Below are 17893 nucleotides of genomic sequence, written 5' to 3' on the forward strand. Positions count from 1 at the left end.
ACACCAAGGCTACCGTCTAAGTCCTGCTGCTCACTGCACAGAAAGCCAATCACAGAGACAGTGAGTATTGCCAAGGAAAAAGGCTATAATCGGATGCTGCAGCTGAGATGGAAGCTCAGTCTCAAATCCATCCCCCGAACCCACTAAAACTAGGGGTTTATATAGCAGGGAAGAAATTTAACAATGTATAAGAAAACAGGAACTAGGGAGGGGCAAGGAAGCAATCAAGATGAAAGAGGGGTCTAGTGTCTCACTGTCTGGATGTGGTGATCTGGTGAGTTTCAGTTCTTTGATCCCTTTTTTTTGAGAGGCCTGAAGGTTGCTTCCTGAGGAAGGAACTCAGATAAAACAAATGTAAGGTTCAAACTTTAACACCAGAAGGGTCCATTTCTATTTTTATCAAAATGAACAGTCCATGGCAGGGGTCCCCAACCCCTGGGCCACAGAGCAGTACTGGTCTGTTGCCTGTTAGTAAATGGGCTGCACAGCAGGAGGTGAGTGGTAGGTGAACGAGCACTACCGCCTGAGCTCTGCCTCCTGTTGGATCAGCGGTGGCGTTTTATTGTCATAGGAGAGCGAACCCTACTGTAAACTGCACATGCGAGGGATCTAGGTTGCGTGCTCCTTATGAGAATCTAACTAATGCCTGACGATCTGAGGTGGAACAGTTTCATCCCAAAACCATTGCCCCGCCCGCCAAGTCCATGGAAAAATTGTCTTCCACGAAACCAGTCCCTGGTGCTGATAAGGCTGGGGACCACTGGTCTATAGAACTGTTGGGTCGGTTTCAGAAGGACCACAGGTCACAAGACGTATTTCACTGAGCAGCTGTTTCAACAATACAGTCAGTTCAGTTTGTGTTTCGCGTGTGTTTACATCAGGTATTATATAGAGCACACTGTCACGTATATCTGTATATAGATAATATATATATGAGTGTATATAACATATGCATGTGTATAATTATAGGGATGGCTCAAATCAAAGTACCTAATGTTTTCCTTAATCTCTCCTAAATTAAAAGAAAAATATAAATGGGATGAATGGATGAGAAAAAAAGGACAAAGTATTTAAAGCATTTCCTATGAAAATGACAACATGTTTATATGAGAGTTGCAATAAAAATACGGAGTGCTGAGTCAAACTACTGATAAACAACAAATATTTTTAGATAACTGTGTCTCATGCAATATTTGGGACATACTTTATACAAAAATATTTGTTGTTTATTTGAAATTCAAATACAAGTGAGTGTCCTGCAGTTTACCTGACAACGCAGAAGGGGAACATCACACACCGGGGCCTGTTGTGGGGTGGGGAGAGGGGGGAGGGATAGCATTAGGAGGTATACCTAAGTTAAATGACGAGTTTATGGGTGCAGCACACCAACATGGCACATGTATACATATGTAACAAACCTGCACATTGTGCACATGTACCCTACAACTTAAAGTATAATAAAAAAGATTATTTCCTATACTTCAAAATCAACAAGATTTGATTGCATTTAAATTTTTCTGTCAATTTGTTCTTCTATGTAATACTTTAAAAATAATTGGCATAAAAATTCAATCAATTCATAAAAGTCCAAAGCAAAAAAAAAACAAATCTACTGACATCTCTTGAGGAAGAAATGATCAGGATTGGCATTAATGAACCCTCTCACAGAGACCACTACACACACACACAAAAAGAAGGATGGGTGAATGGATGCAGAGAGAATTTAATAAGACTGAAATGATGCCATACATGCTTTTAAAAAATAAAAAGTATTAAATTTTAAATTTTACTTCAATATAAGAGAAGAAAAAGAAAAAAGGGAGATTGAAAGAACTGCTGAACTTCAGGAAGTTCTACTTGATCACAAATTGATACTAGTTTTATAAAATTCCCTTTTTCTTCTCAAGGGTGCCCTGCCCTTCCAGCCTGGTGCCTTGCCCCCTTGAGGCATAATATTTCTGAAAACTGTCCAAAGGACCTGCATATTGTTAAGAACAGCTGCACAATGTACCAGAGAGAAAGATCAGGTGAGCTGGTGCCTAATTCATTACTGTGAGGTCTCCTCTCTTGGACACTTGCGAAGTCTTGGTCATCAGTGCTCTGAACCTTAAGATCAGAACCAAGTAAAGAGAATGAAAGATAAAGTTAGAGAAACTTCAGGTAGGGATGGAAGGCAGAGAGCAAAGCATATACGGGCACGGGACTTATAATAAGGAACAGCAGGACAGCACAATGGCATTCTTGGATTGTTGGCTTTAGAAACGCTGTCAATTATATTCTACTGCTCCAGAGAATGAAAATTGCTTAAAATTGGCTTCTTAGGCAGAGTTTACAAACTAGCAGCTCCAGCCTGAGTCTGTTCTGCAGACCTGATTTAGATGGCCAGCATACTTTTCAATAAAACATATTTCAGTTAGTTACCAACATTTAAAGAACTGAAGGTTTCATATCAACGTTATAATTTGTGGCCAATCTTGAAAAACTGAAAAATCTGGCAGTCCTGGCCCAACATTGCCAGCCAGCAACACTAAGCTGGAGCTGAATACTGGCTGCCCCTTTGGAAGAGACATATTCTTTCCCAGTTTGCCACAGTCCCTACCCTGCTTGCTTCTCTCTTTTATGTTACCTGTCTGGCCTTGTCAACATTTGAATTTACAACTCTGATTATTACAATTTTTCTATTATGCAAACTGTCAGACATATACAAAAGCAGAGAGAATGGTAAAGATGAACCCTCCTATTTGTACCCATTACCCAGTTTCAACAATGATCATAGACAACCTTGTTTCATGAATACCCTAACCAATTCTCAAACACACTTGGATCTCCCCCTGGATTTTTGTGATGCACATCTAGACGTCACATCATTTCATCAGTAAATATTTCAGTGTGTATCTCCAAAAGAACCAAATGTGTGACTCCTAACCAGGCTTCTTCTGTTATGTCACACATGCCATGGGTTATACTGTGGTGAGAGGATATATTACAGAGTAATAGTAACAAATATTTCTGAGGTCTTACTCTGTGACTAGGTATTGTGCTAGGTACTTACATATATTGTCATTTATTCCTCTTCTCAATTCTATGGCATAGACAATGCTTTTATTCCCATCTTATCGATAATCTTCACATAGATGTCCTCCCTAATATATATACACATATGTATTTGTGTGTATATATATACACACATACAAACACATATACTGCATATTATTTATTTATATTTATATACAATATAACATATTTAGATACTTCATACTGATATTATTCACATACATATTTAATTGTATTAATATATAGGAACTAGAAAAGTAGTTTGGTTCTACTTTCTTTGGCCTTTTTTGAAATCGTGTATGCTCTGATAATGGGAAATTTCCATAAGCTGAGGTTTTCTTATCCCATTTTCTATTCGCAAAAACTCACAGTTTGAACTTATTTCCCAAACCTGGAAAAGGCAACAAAAACACACCAACTTCAGAATATCTAGGGCAATGGTATCTACCTCTTGAAGCAGGTTGTAGAATGGCTGCCCTGCCAAATAAGTTTTTTCAGGTATAGTGACCTGCACACTGGTTTCAGTCATGCTCATGCATCTTACAAGTCCCTTTCTGGTGAGAGAAAACCACAAAGATTCAGTATTTAGAGTTGTGGATGAAACAAAATTTATGTTGTTCATTTCAAGCTTGCTTTTAAATACTTATCTCCCAACACCTCTCCCCGAGTACACTATTTTGTAATATCCAGATTGAGGCTTTCTTTAGGAATGATTTTCCCCCATAGTGAATGTAAGGGGGCACAAAAAACTCAGGATTCCAGAAAAATAACACTTTTTGCACTACTCTGAAAAATCAAAAATATTATGAGCAAATTATCAAATATTTACATAAAACCAGAGTTTGCCCATCCACTTGCACGACCATGGCTTACTCTCCTCACCCTGATCATGGTTCTTGTTCCAATCAAATTCTACTTATACAAACCTAGTTATCAGGCCAAAGTTTCCCCACTTGATTCATTTAAATGTTGCTTGAAAATATTTACCTTGGTGTCCAAGAGGCATTGCCTCCACCCTGAAGCCCAAGGGCAAACAGGCCCCAGCAGCCTTGAAACCCCTAGGTAGCTTTTGGCTCAGAAAGGTTTAGAAGGGGCCTGGGGAAAGAGAATAAGCCCTGAGCCCAGCCCCTGCTCCGTGAAAAGTCGGTGCCGCCTGAGCATGCCACTTACCTAACACGTCCGGGTATGGAACAAGTTGAAAAATATTCTTCAGCTCCTGTAGTTGCACCAGTGTGAAAGTGAAGAGCCAGAGGAGCTGCTGACTGTCCTCAGGCTTTCTGAGTTCGTGGCCACTGCCACTGACGAGTTTCTCTTTGTCCATGGGGCCAGGGCCTGCCGCACTACCGCGGCATTCTGCTGGTGCTGCTGGTGCGGCTGCTCCTTGTTTACATTTGGACGGTATTTTGCCCTCCTCGTTTTCGCCTGATACAATCACTGAGATCACGGGAGGAATCGCATCTGGAAAGGCGGAAAGGCAAAGAGAAAGATCAGAACACTGGAGGCCTGAGTTTATGGGCTGGAGGAGGTTAGGGGCCGCAAACTGAAAGCTGCACAAAGATAATCGGCTGTCGCAGGAAAAGGTAGTTTGCCTGAGTTCACTGGAGCACCTGTCACCATCCAGGCACTGACCATTAAGTTCTTCCGGGTCCTCGATTCCCAGGGTGCGATAACGGTGCCATCTTGGCTTCTCCTGGGCTGAAGTTTCAGTCCCTGCTGTTGATGAAACGGTGCGCCTCCGCAAACTCTGGACTGCGATCTGCGGTAATCCCCGGTCCGGACAAGAAGTGCAACGCTTCTTGAGAAAAGTCCAAGTACTCCAAAATTTTAGCCATGACTCCACCACCTCAGAATGCAAGTGTAGACCGCAGCCCAGTGCTTAGTGCATCCAAGAATGTTAATGTTTACACTGCATGGGCTCTGGCCGCGACAGTGGCACATTGCATCCTCTGCTGTGCTCCACCTCCGGGCTTCTGGTTACAAGTACTCTACACAAGCTTAAGTGTTCCCTGTGTTGGGCTCCTGCTATGGGCCTGGGCAAGTTTCCACTTTTCCCTGCCTCCTCCTCCTTCCACCTTTTCTCCCTTTTTCTAGAAATAAAATCCCAATCTTATGCTCAGAAATAAATAAAACTTTATTGTCAAATAAAAGAGGCAGGCCAAATTGAGGACTATGGTTCTCCCTTCAAGATGTGTTTTGCAGACGCTCCAGGAGATGTTAATATCCTGAGCACTGGAAATAGCTTCCAATAATAGGCCCTATGCTTGGTATCATACTATGATATTGGTCTACCGTATTTTTCCCTTTGCAACTATCATTATCTTCAGCACCATTTTATGAAAGAAACTAAACCATTTTCATGGGCTGCTAAGGGTGTCATTGGGCTTAGGTACCTTACCTACTGTACCTAATGGATAAGTGCCCCTGCCTCATATTTCTGCAAGATGGCTAAGAAATCAGCTTAAAAAAAAGGTGATCAAACAATTCACTTTTAAAAAGATGTCAAGGGATGGCAATCTCACAACCTCTCTCTGACTTCAACCAAAATCTGACTTTTGTTGGAGTCTGGCCCCCTCTCCTTCTCTTAACTAATCAGTTCATGATCAATTTTTAGCCTTGGATCAAATGCTGCATGAGAGACATGTAAGAGTTTTAATCATGGAGTGCAGCAGACTAGCTGGGACGTCTGTGACAGCTTGATGTTCTTCCACATCTCAGATTTCCACAGTGTACCCCGGTGTTTTCTCACCTTCAGTCACTCATAGGCATCTTAGGTGAGTGTTGTTGCCCTATGTGGGCACCAGAAAAGCTAGTACTTACTTAAATGTTTTACTTTAAATATAATTTAATTTTTAATTTTTGATTCACTCTTGAAAACCTTAAGTACCTAATGGAACCCTCATCCTAAGCAAAAATAGCCACAAATCACGGCCTGATGTAACAGATTTATGTGAGCAGTTACCCTAGAACCAGACTAGGTATCTGAATCATGGCTTCACTCACTACTTGCTAGCTGGCTAATCTGGTGAGCAGTTTATTCTCATTTTGCCTTGGTTTAATAATTTTTTAAATGGAGATAACAATCATACCTAATTCATAGAGGTGTTTTGAGGATTAATTGAGGTGCTTAATTATACAATTTCACAAATGACCATGCAGCCTCACATTTCCTACTTGACTCACTTTCATATTTTTTTATTCACAAGGGAAAGAGAGAGAGTGATTGTTCTCCTCTGGCAGCATGTAATAAAGATAGAGCATCTTCTTGTGAAAACAATACATGTACCATGTTTCTATGTACCTATATGTGCTTCCATCAATAAGCCTATGTTGGTTGCTGCATGTATGAGCCCTGGGCCAGGAAATGTGCCAGGAGAGTGTGTCTTTCACTCAGCAGATAGATTTTCTTCCTTGGCCTAATATGTCTTATTCCTAGATACCAGAGCAAATAATAATGTAATAAGCATTACCACGTATTAAGTACCTACTCTGGACCCAACCCAAGAACAAGCAGTATGAAGGTGATAAGCAGGGGCACCATGGTGTAATTCACATTTTCATCATCAGATCACTCTGGCTGCTGGGTGGAGAATGTTTATAGGAGAAAAAAGGTGAAAGCAGGGAGACAGGACACTAATGCAATATCCCAGGTTTAAGATGATAGTGATTATCTTAAGCATGTCAGAGAAAAAAAATTAAAGGTTTGGGAATGTGTTTCTGAGGCGGAGTCAACAGGATTTGCTGATAAATTGACTATTTGGAGTTGAAGAAAAAGAATAAAACAGTCTATATGTAACCAAGTACCTCTTTTTTAAAGAATCAAATGAATTATTTTTTCCTTTTTCTTTTCCTCACACCTCCTACTTAGCTCTTTGGGAATGCAATTATAAACTTTACCTTCTCTCCACCAGACACTCCCTACACAGCAAGCTTATCTAACTACATGTTTACTTAGAAGTTACAGAGACCGAACCTTAAAGCAAACCAGGAACCTCCAGAACTCTCTCCTACCAGGAGACAAATTGAGATTGCCTCAACTTACAACCTAGCTCTGCCCGTGAGGGTGCCAGCCACACCACCTGATAGATAAGACATCCGAAGCAAGTCACATAGACTCTACACTTCATCGCCCTCTCCCCTGCATGCCATTCACGCCAAGCCCCACTTTCAAAGCTCCTGCCTTCTGCCCCAAAGGCTTTAGTGGCTTCCTCAAGGCAGCCTGTACTACTTCCCCTCAACTAGCTCTGGAATAAAGCCACTTTCTTTCTACCAGACGTCGTTCTTGTTCACTGGACTTTGCAACTGGTGAGCAGTCGGAGCTGTGTTCAGTTACATGTATGCCTTGCCTCATTGAACTCTCATGAAAACCCTATGATCGAGACACTGTTGTTATCTCCATTTTATAGGTGAGGAAGCTGAGAACCAGATAGATTCATCCAGTGTCCCAGGACACACAGTGAGTCATGCTTCGGATCTGTGCTCCTAGCTGATGCCTCCCATTACTGGTAGTCCTTTCCTGCTCCCCACAATGTACATTTATTCATTTCTTTTTCTATTTTCTTATTATCTTTCTATTTTTCTTCTTCTTCCTCTCTCTTCTCTCACTAGGGATAGAACGCAAGGATCTCACTTAGCCCAGTGGATGGCAGTCAATTAATGGAGCGAGTGGCTTAGTCCTTGTCATGCTGCCAAGTGCAAGGGCCTTTCCATGCTCAGAATCACCATGAAGACGAGAGCTATCTCTCTTGGTAGGCTACAGACTCAAAGGGTCTGCATATTTATATATGCTGCCAAAAAACCTCAAATAACCAATAGATATAAATAGATACAGAAAGTTTTTAAAAGAACATTTAAAAATACAATTTTTAAAAATATTTTTAAAAAACAAAATAAAGTATATAACATCACTTAAGAGCACACACACAAACTCTAGAAAAATTAAGGATTCATGAGTTGTCCACCCTCAGAAGACATCTCCATGCCCTTCCTCATGACAGACTCTCTTAGCGCTTTCCTTTCTTTCTTTTTCATTTTATTTCTTATTTTATTATTTATTTTAAAGAAAAGGGGCCTCTGTCTGTTGCCCAGGCTGGAGTGCTGCCATGTGATTCTAGCTCACCACAGCCTCAAACTCCTGGGTTCAAGTGATCCTCCCATCTCAGCCTCCCGAGTAGCTGGGACTAGTGCAGAAGCCACTGCACCAGGCTCTTCAGGGTTTTTCTTCGTAATTGGGCTTATTGGGGTCAGTGGTAGGAAGGCTGTGTAGTTACAAGGCTCTGTGGAGCAGAAGTGGCCCCACATCCAGTAAGCTGCATATCCATAGATCCCAAATCTCCATCCCAAGATTGGAGATTTTTGGCAGGTATGCCCTTACTGGTACTCTTCCTATACCATCCCCGATTTTATTTATTTATTTATTTTTTGCTTGTCCTTATAGCACTCCATTTTGCCATGAGTACAGGTTTCTCTTGCATAGCCAAAGATATTCAGTCTCAGGCTAACAGATTCAGCCTCGTGTTTATTCTGTGTTGACTTTCTCAAAGGGTGCGTTAGATTTCTTGCAGAGTACATCTTACCACCCAGAATGCTCTGCATGCCCATCTCCAAGATCCCGATCCCAGCACTGAAGAGAGCATGGCAGCTCTGCTTTCAGTGCCTTTGCTGGAACTCTGAACAAGCAGCCTCCAGTCAATCATTTCAGCTTAATTAATAGCCCGCGCCCTGTGCATGCTGCCAAATATGGAGGGTCAGGCCATGAGATATTCTCCAAACTTTTACTCAAGGCGTCCTATGGTCACCGTGAGATCTCACCTCCCCTCTGAGCTCCCAAATCAGCTTTCCTTAGGGTAATAACTAGGCCCGAGTAGGGTGTAGTCAGCAAAGCTGCAAGCTGGGGCCCCATGTTGCATACATATATGCCTCCTATTGGTCCTTTTCTTCTCCACACTGCCCCTATGTTTTGGCCACCCCACTCCACCCTCAACTGCCACCCCCACCCACGACCCATACCACACCCCTCACCCCCACCCACAACCCCTACCCCCACCATGCACCCCCCACCCACACCTCCCATCTCCACCCGCTACCCCCACCCCCACCATGTACCCCCACCCGCAACCCCCACCCCAACCCACAACCCCTACCCTCACCCGCAACCCCCACCCTCACTGTGCACCCCCCACCCTCCACCCACACCCCCATCCCCACCTGCACCCCACCCCACACTCACAACCCCCCACTCCCACCTGCAACACCCCCACTCCCCACCCCCACCCGCACCCCCCAACTTCCCATCCCCCCACTCCTCTCCATTCCCTCTCTTGCTTGTGCGCATAAGCAAGTCCCACTCATTGCAACTGTAACCAATACCAAGCATGAGAACAGGAACTAGCTCCACCCTCTAACCCCCACTCCAGCTGCAGACGCCACGGAGTTTGTGCAGGGGCGCAGCGCTCCAGCCATGGCGCGTTCGCTCGTCCATGACACCGTGTTCTACTGCCTGAGTGTATACCAGGTAAAAATAAGCCCCACACCTCAGCTGGGGGCAGCATCAAGCGCCGAAGGCCATGTTGGCCAAGGAGCTCCAGGCCTCATGGGTAATATGAACCCTGAGGGCGGTGTGAACCACGAGAACGGCATGAACCGCAATGGCGGCGTGATCCCCGAGGGCGGCAGTGGAAACCAGGAGCCTAGGCAGCAGCCGCAGCCCCCGCCGGAGGAGCCGGCCCAGGCGGCCATGGAGGTTCCACAGCCCGAGAACATGCAGCCACGAATTCGGCGCACGAAGTTCACGCTGTTGCAGGTGGAGGAGCTGGAAAGTGTTTTCCGACACACTCAATACCCTGATGTGCCCACAAGGTAAGTGGCCTGCTCCAGGAGCCACGAGATCTCCAAGTTCGTTTCGAGGCATCTTTTTCTCTCCCTTGCCCCACCCAATCATGAGGAAAAAGCCACTGGGGGTCCTTGCCTGCCTTTGTGCTGGTGTGGAGGGGGATATTTACCTCCTGGGCATCAAGGTAAATGTTTTATTGCAATGTTTATGTGAATGAAACCTGGAAACTAGTCCGTGCCTCCCTTTTATAAAGATGTGGTAAAATACACGGAAATATGAAATTTACCGTCCAAACCACTTTTTAAGTATAGAGTTCAGTTGTGTTAAGTATGTTCACATTGTTGTGCAATAGATCTCTAGAATTCTTCTCATCTTGCCAAGCTAAGTCTCTATACCAGTTAAGCAACTCCCCTTTTCCCCCTTTCCCCAGCCCTTGGCAACCACCATTCTACTATTTTATGTCTCTATGATTTTGACTACTCTAGGTATCTCATGTAAGTAGAATCATACAGTATTTGCATTTTTGTCACTGACTTATTTCACTTAGCATAATGTCTTCAAGGTTCATCCATATCGCAGCATATATTAGAATTTCCTTCCTTTTTAAGGCTAAATAATATTCCATTTTATAGATACAGGTGCATACACACCAACAGTACATGGGGGTTCCAGTTTCTCCACATCCTCACCAACACTTGTTATTTTCTGGGGTTTTGTACATAACCATCCTAATGGGTGTGAGGTGATACTTCATTGTAGTTTCGATTTGCTTTTCCCTAATGATTAGTGATGTTGTGCATCCTTTCATGTGCTTAGTGGCCATTCGTATATCTTCTTTGGAGAAATGTCTCTTTAAGTCCTTTATCCATTTTAAAATCTGAGTGGTTTTTTCTTTCTTTCTTTTTTTTTTTTTTTTTTTTTTGGTTATTGGGTTGTAGGAGTTCTTTATATACTCTGGATATTAACCCCTTATCAGATGTGATTTGCAAATATTTCCTTCCATTCTATGAGTTGTCTTTTTACTCTGTTCATTGTATCTTTTGATATACAGAAGTTTTAAATTTTGATATAGTCCAAGTTATGTATTTTTTCTTTTATTACCTGTGATGATGGCCTGCTTTTGTTGTTGTTGTTGTTTTTGTTGAGTGGGGGATCTGTCACCCAAGCAATCCTCCCATCTCAGCCTCCTGAGTTGCTGGGATTATAGGAGTGAGCCACCACACCCAGCTGTGGTCTGTTTTTATAAATAAAATTTTATTGAAATTGGGGTAAGGAGAATGAGGTACTGTCAGGCAACTACAGTGCTAGATCCTTCCTTTATTTAAAATGTTGATAATTTGTTCATCATAGTTTTTTTTTTTGTTTGATTGGTTGGTTTTTTGTTTTTCTGGTTTTTTTGTTTTGTCTTGAGGCAGAGTCTCTCTCTGTGGCCCAGGTTGGAGTGCAGCAGTGCGATTTCAGCTCTCTGCAACCTTTGCTTCCTGGGTTCAAGCCATCCTCCCGTGTCAGCCCCCTGAGTAGCTGGGACTGCAGGCACAGGCCACCACACCTGGCTAATTTTTGTATTTTTTTTGTGTGTAGAGATAAGGTTTCGCCATGTTGCCCAGGCTAGTCTCAAACTCCTGGGCTCAAGCAATCTGCCTGCCTCGGCCTCCCAAACTGCTGGGATTACAGGCCTGAGCCACAGTGCCTGGTCCTCATCACAGATTTTTGCATTAATTGTTATTTATTAAAATAGTGCATTAGGGCCAGGCACGGTGGCTCAGGCCTGTAATTCCAGCACTTTTAGGAGGCCAAGGTGGGAAGATTGCTTGAGTCCAGGAGTTCAAGAACAGCCTGGGCAACATGGCAAAACCCCGTCTCTAAATATAACTTAAAAAATTAGCCAGATGGGTGTGGTGCTGTGTGCCTGTACTCCCAGCCACTTGGAAGGCTGAGGCAGGAGGATCGCTCGAGCCCAGGACATGGAGGCTGCAGTGAGCAGTGATCCTGCCACTGCACTCCAACATAGACGACAGTGAGACCCTGTCTCAAATAATAATAATAAAAATAATAATAATGCATTAAATTATTCATCTTGGCCGGGTGCAGTGGTTCATGCCCCAAATCCCAGCACTTTGGGAGGCTGAGACGGGCAGGAGTTCGAGACCAGCCTGGCCAACATGGCAAAACCCCATCTCTACTAAAAATACAAAAATCAACTGGGCATGGTGGTATGTGCCTGTAATCGCAGCTACTCGGGAGGCTGAGGCACGAGAATCGTCTGAACCCTGGAGGCAGAGGTTGCAGTGAGCTGAAATCACGCCACTGCACTCCAGCCTAGGAGACAGAGTGAGACCTTGTCTCAATTTAAAAATAAAAGTATTTCTCTTGATTACTGAGTTGTTAACATCACCTTAAATTTCATGATGAGGGTAAACCATTTCTAAAGCAACCATGGAGCTGGGAATTAGAGAAAAGTATATACTTGGGGGAGGTGTGAGGGGAGATTATAAACTGTAAAACAAACATGAAGTAAATAGTAGATACTATATATTTCATTTCGTCCACAACTTTGAATACTAACCATGTGTGATCTTCTCTCCACAGAAGGGAACTTGCCGAAAACTTGGGTGTGGCTGAAGACAAAGTGCGGGTCAGTACACTTGAAAAAGCAATTTGAGAGGACAGCCATTCTAAAACCTGCTTCAGGGCATTGAAGGCTTTGAAGGCTTTGTCCTGAACATTCTAAAGTTGTTGTTTTTATTATTGTCTTTTTTATGTTGACAAATAAGTTTTGAAGTTTGGGTTCCTTGTCGGTAGAAAAGGAAGTAAGCTCCAGCTTATGGTTCTTTCCTCTTTCCCATTCCAATTAGGGAATATGATTTCCTAAAGGAAAAACAAAACAAAAACTGCTTCTCCTAATCTGTATACAAAATTAAACAAATACATACATATGAAACACATATATATTATACATATATGTATGTATCCAATAAATAAAATTCAACTCCTTCTAACGCTGGTATCTTTTAGGAACAATTTCTGTGTAGAGTCATGGTGGGGTTCAGTCTTACCTTAGAAGTATTCAAGTTAATGCAGGGAGGAGCAGGGTTATAAGAGGGTTCAAGTGTACTAAATTATTTAAGGCCAGGCATAAACACTTAGCTAAATGAGTGAATTTATAAATATTGGAATGAGGGAGTAATTCACCCACAGAACACATTACATGACTAAATAATGTATACTTAAGCTGAGACTGATGGGAAGATAGCTTATATGTCCAAGCCCCTGGTCCTTCTTCGTTTGTTTTTAAGTTATTGGTAAAGCAGTATAGAGAGTAGCAGCCCTAAGTTTTAATTTTCTAAAATACTTTGATGTGTCAACCTGAAAATATTGCTAAAATAGTCACATTATTTTGAAATTGAGGAAGGTTTGTAAGGTTTGTATGCTTTGGAAAATTGTCTAAAGAATGAAGCAAACAAAATGAGTAATATTGAATTCATTTCGGTTGACCAAGAAGGGTGAAAAGGTTAGAGAGAAATATGGTCAAAATAGGCTTTGCACATACTATGCATGTACTATACAAATTCAACATTATGGAACTACTAAATGTTTAAGTGACTGTTCTCTTGAGGAATTTCTATCCATCTAAGGATTTATATTTCTTTTTGGTGGTACTTTTTTGAAGAGGTGGGTTTTCTGGAATTTGTTTGGAGAGGTGGCCCTCATTTTAGGGTAGATTCACACCCATGTTAATTTCAAATACTTTTCATTCCTTTAAGCAGTGTTAACTAATTTGTAGGTCATAGGATTCAAGTGATGACCACTTAAGACCAAAGAAAACCATACATAGTATCAAAGTGATGTTTTCCCAAAAAAGAAAAAACAACAATCAGGATGACCTTATTATTAGTTTTTATGCAGAGTGCATGTGTGAGTGTAGTGAGGGAAATGCACTGCCGATCTGGTAGTGGGTTGTCCAAAAAAGCAAACTAACAAAGCGGGTTACTGAGTGCTGGCATCCTAATGGCAAAGGGTGGACTCACAATCACACCTGGTTCGGGTTGGAGAAGTTGAAAAGAGGTTGGGATCACTTTTCTCCAGCTGGTAAGGCAAACTCAGAGGAAAAGAAAAACAAGGCTTGGTGAGTTGTTTTTCTCCTCCCTGGGTCGACATAATGTTCTCTCCTTAGTGCTCTGAAAAGAATATGAGCCACAAGATACAAATAAGGGAAGAGACAGAATGCTCTCATGTATCTCCAAACTATACAGCATAAATTTCCCCCAAGAAAGTAATACATAGTTTCCCCATAGCTTTTGCAGATGTAATGCAACTGGTTTATGAAACCAGTACTGGGAATGCAGACCTAATATCAGAACATACCAGTTAACCCACTGTACACTTTGGTTATGTTTATAGAGATTTGACCAGTGGTACACTTGAAAGCTCCCAAAATGAGCTCTTTTAGACTTTTAGAGACTGGCCTCATGCAGCAGAAATACTGCAAATCCTTACATGGGAAAGTGAAAAAGACGTGTCAGGTAGAGAAAGAAGGCCCTTTGTGCCACTTACAATTTGCAGTTTGAGAACTTTTGAAAGTAATAAATACAATATAAACTCCGTTAACTAGGTTGCTGAGAGGATAGTGACATCTAACTGACAGGTTTTTTTTGTCTGTTTGCTTTTTAATTGTTGGCAGATATTTAGGGAGGAGCCATATTTGTGACCCTTCCCCCACATTGATGTTAACCATCTTCCTAAAATGCTGGTTCCACCTTTCTGCCTTAGGAATAGGGGGTGGGATTCAGATCTCCTGGTTGAGTAGCAGGGCCTAGGGGGCCCTGCCTTACTGGGCTACAGCACCTCCAGTCCAGGATCCTGGCGCTGTAGGTAAAACAGAGTGAGCTGACCTTGTCCTGAGCCCAGGAAGGTTTGGAGAGTGCAGCAGATTGGAGAACGAAGATTTGGCATTGGTGACAATGGTATGCCTCTTTCCCCTAAACTATTGGGTGAGCAAAGATTTTTGAGAGTTTCAGTTAATTTGGGTCGAGTTGGTTTCAACTTTCCTTAATGCTACAGGCTAAAATATCAAGGCAGTGTCCAGGCCTCTCTTGCCAGAGGACGAATGATCCCTTAGACATCCTGGAAGGAAACCTGTCTAAAATTCCAGTGTGCTCTTTCCTATTATTTACTACATACTAAAGATGGATTTTTTAAACAATCCCCTGAAAATGATTTGAAATTAGGCCCACTTTTTACCATGCCGAACTTCTCCCACAAACAAGATGAAACTCTCCCTAGTGAGGAGGGAGCAGGAGGCAGCTGGATAGTTGATGGTCACTTGTCAGATGCACACCTTTTGTTACCCTGTTGCCAGGCATTGAATTAACAGCAAGGACCTGGAACAACTCATAAGCCAGAACTGCATCCAATATCTGGAAGTAACCATTAAAGAATATTAAAATTGGGGCTGGGCACAGTGGCTCACGCTTGTAATCCCAACACTTTGGGACACCAAGGTGGGAAGATCACTTGAGGCCAGGAGCTCAAGACCAGCCTGGGCAACATAGCGAGACCCTGTCTCTACAGAAAAATTAAAACAGCTGGGCATAGTGGCATGTACCTCTAGTACCAGCTACTTGGGAGGGTGAGGTGGGAGGATCTCTTGAGCCCAGAAGTTCAATGTCACAGTGAGCTATGGTTGCACCACTGGATCCCAGCCCAGGCAAAACAGCAAGACCCTGTCTCAAAAAATAAATAAATAAATAAATAAATAAATAAAATGGAGAAGAGAAATACAAAGTAATAAGCTTATTCCAGGACTTGGCACAAAGCTGGTCCTCACTAAGGGTGAGCTGAAGGGCCACGGGCTATGTTGTTAACTTTCCTAAGGTATTTTAGCAATGAGGAAATAGCTTTTCCTGATGCAGTTTAAAATCTCAATAGCATATAAAGTTGCATCCTGTGTTTTTCTATTACGACATTAACTGTTCAATATACTAAACCAATCCCCTTTTCCCTCTGATTGTAGGTTTGGTTTAAGAATAAAAGGGCCAGATGTAGGCGACATCAGAGGGAATTAATGCTCGCCAATGAACTACGTGCTGACCCAGACGACTGTGTCTACATCGTCGTGGACTAGCCCTAGAATGCCGTCCTTCTTCAGGAGCTAGTTTGGAGATGGGTTTTTCTGGTGCCACTGACACCTGGGCTGCCCATGCCGCTCAGGCTACCCTTATCTCCTCTGAACTTATGTTATCAATAAAGAGGCAAATTCTCAATATATTTGTTTTTGTGTGCCAATTGTGGTTAGTAGGGTATCGGTGCAAATTGTTTTTAAAAAGCCATTTAAGGCCGGGTGCAGTGGCTCACACCTGTAATCTTAACACTTTGGGAGGCCGAGGCGGGTGGATCAGGAGGTCAGGAGTTCAAGACCAGCCTAGCCAAGATGGTGAAACCCTGTCTCTATCAAAAATACAAAAAAATTAGCTGGATGTGGTGGCAGGCACCAGTAATCCCAGCTATGCGGGAGGCCTGAACCCAGGAGGCAGAGGTTGCAGTGAGCCAAGATCGCACCACTGCACTTCAGCCTGAGCAACAGAGTGAGACTCCATATCAAAAAAAAAAAGAAAGCCATTTAAACAAAATGACAAGGAGATCTTTCATGAAATGACATCCCTGAGTTGCCATCAACAATAGGCCCTGCACATCACAGAAGTTTACCAAGCATCATTGTGAGTTTGCACTGACCCATACATCCTTTTCCACTCCCCCTCCCTACCCCTGCCATTATGCCATCCTCACCACCTTGCCCCTTTAGGGACCACAAATATGTGCAAGAAGGGGTGAAGCAGATTCCTGGTGAGACAACAGTGTATTCCCAGATAAAGCTGAGTTCCAGTTATGCTGACTAGTTCAGTCCAAATTCTGGACTCTAAAGAGAAACTTCCTAGGTGGCTACTCATAGGATTTATGGGAAGGTGGCAGCTGAACGTTGATCCACTCCACTATGCTCCAAATTCTGTTCACTGCCCTCCCTTTATGTGGGGGACACAGGGGAATAGGAGCTATTCTGCCCCAAGGATCCTGCTGCTTCAAAAGAAACACAAGCAAAAATTTCATTAAGCCCAAAAAGAGGCTCTTCTCCATTTTCTCCCCTCCCCCCAGCCCAGAAAGCATACTGTTATACCTTCCCTAGCTCAAAAGCAGATGAACAATCCTTTAAGTTTATTTTGTCATCTTCAACATCTTCGAGAGAATCCCACTTCCTGCTGATTACAAGGTGAAAGGGGACCTTTTCATTTAGTGCTGCTCAAAGAAGAGTAAGAAGATGGTACCCTGAGCAAAGTTCCAGAATAACCACTCACTGGAACAAAGCTGTCAGACCTCTGCTTTGTTCATGCTATTGTAAACCAAAAATAAAATTCGAAGCCCCACGACTATCTGAATGGATCCCTCCTCTCAGCCAAGGGCATTCCAAAGTTAACCTGAAAAACTTATTCAGGTCATGACAGGAAGTAGGCGTCAGACATGCCTTATTATTCCCTACTCCTTTTTGGAATTCGTGTACAGCTGACCAGTCTTAACGTTAGAACAGAACTTAAGACTAACATACTCTGTGGCAATAAGACACCAATTTCCAGCCTAACTCTAGTATAGCATCACATGACAGATAGCAAGGCTTGAAAGAAATCAAAAGTATTTTACCCTATGTGTTTCTTTGCCATATTTTGAAATAGTCCTGCAAAGCTGTCTCTTGTGGGGGGAAATGTACATTCTCAAGAGAATCCCCTTTCTTGTGCAGGCCTTTTTCTTGATCCAGGAGAGAATCAACTCAAGTAAGAAACATTTACAATCTACTCTCTCTGAAGCCAGCTACCTGGAGGCTTCCTCTGCATAATGGGAACCTTGGTCTCCACAACCCCTTATCTTAACACAGACATTCTCTTGTATTGATTCTTGGTCTTTAGACAATAATGTAACTTTTCAACCAATTGCCAATCAGAAAATCTTTGAATCTACGTATGA

General features: G+C 42.7%; 2 protein-coding genes across 4 annotated transcripts in view; one reads left to right on the forward strand and one right to left on the reverse strand.

Annotated features, from left to right (window-relative positions):
• LOC101149428 (putative uncharacterized protein CXorf42) overlaps positions 1-17893 on the reverse strand; it is a 155739-nt gene that overhangs the window by 21685 nt on the left and 116161 nt on the right. For 2 of the 3 annotated variants that reach the window (XR_010132585.1, XR_008675541.2), the window contains exon 1: positions 4225-4430. The gene's annotated coding sequence lies outside the window, so the exon portion shown is untranslated. Of the gene's footprint in view, positions 1-4224; positions 4513-17893 lie in introns of those variants that run through there. The other variant, XR_010132584.1, reaches the window with a different exon arrangement.
• RHOXF1 (Rhox homeobox family member 1) lies at positions 7449-16148 on the forward strand. The gene is made up of 4 exons (XM_055376241.2): positions 7449-7507; positions 9468-9909; positions 12473-12518; positions 15897-16148. Exons 2-4 carry the CDS (start codon positions 9512-9514, stop codon positions 16005-16007), a joined length of 555 nt encoding a protein of 184 aa, XP_055232216.1. The 5' UTR covers positions 7449-7507; positions 9468-9511; the 3' UTR covers positions 16008-16148.

Source organism: Gorilla gorilla, chromosome X (genome assembly GCF_029281585.2).
Source record: "Gorilla gorilla gorilla isolate KB3781 chromosome X, NHGRI_mGorGor1-v2.1_pri, whole genome shotgun sequence".
Lineage (NCBI taxonomy): Eukaryota > Metazoa > Chordata > Mammalia > Primates > Hominidae > Gorilla > Gorilla gorilla.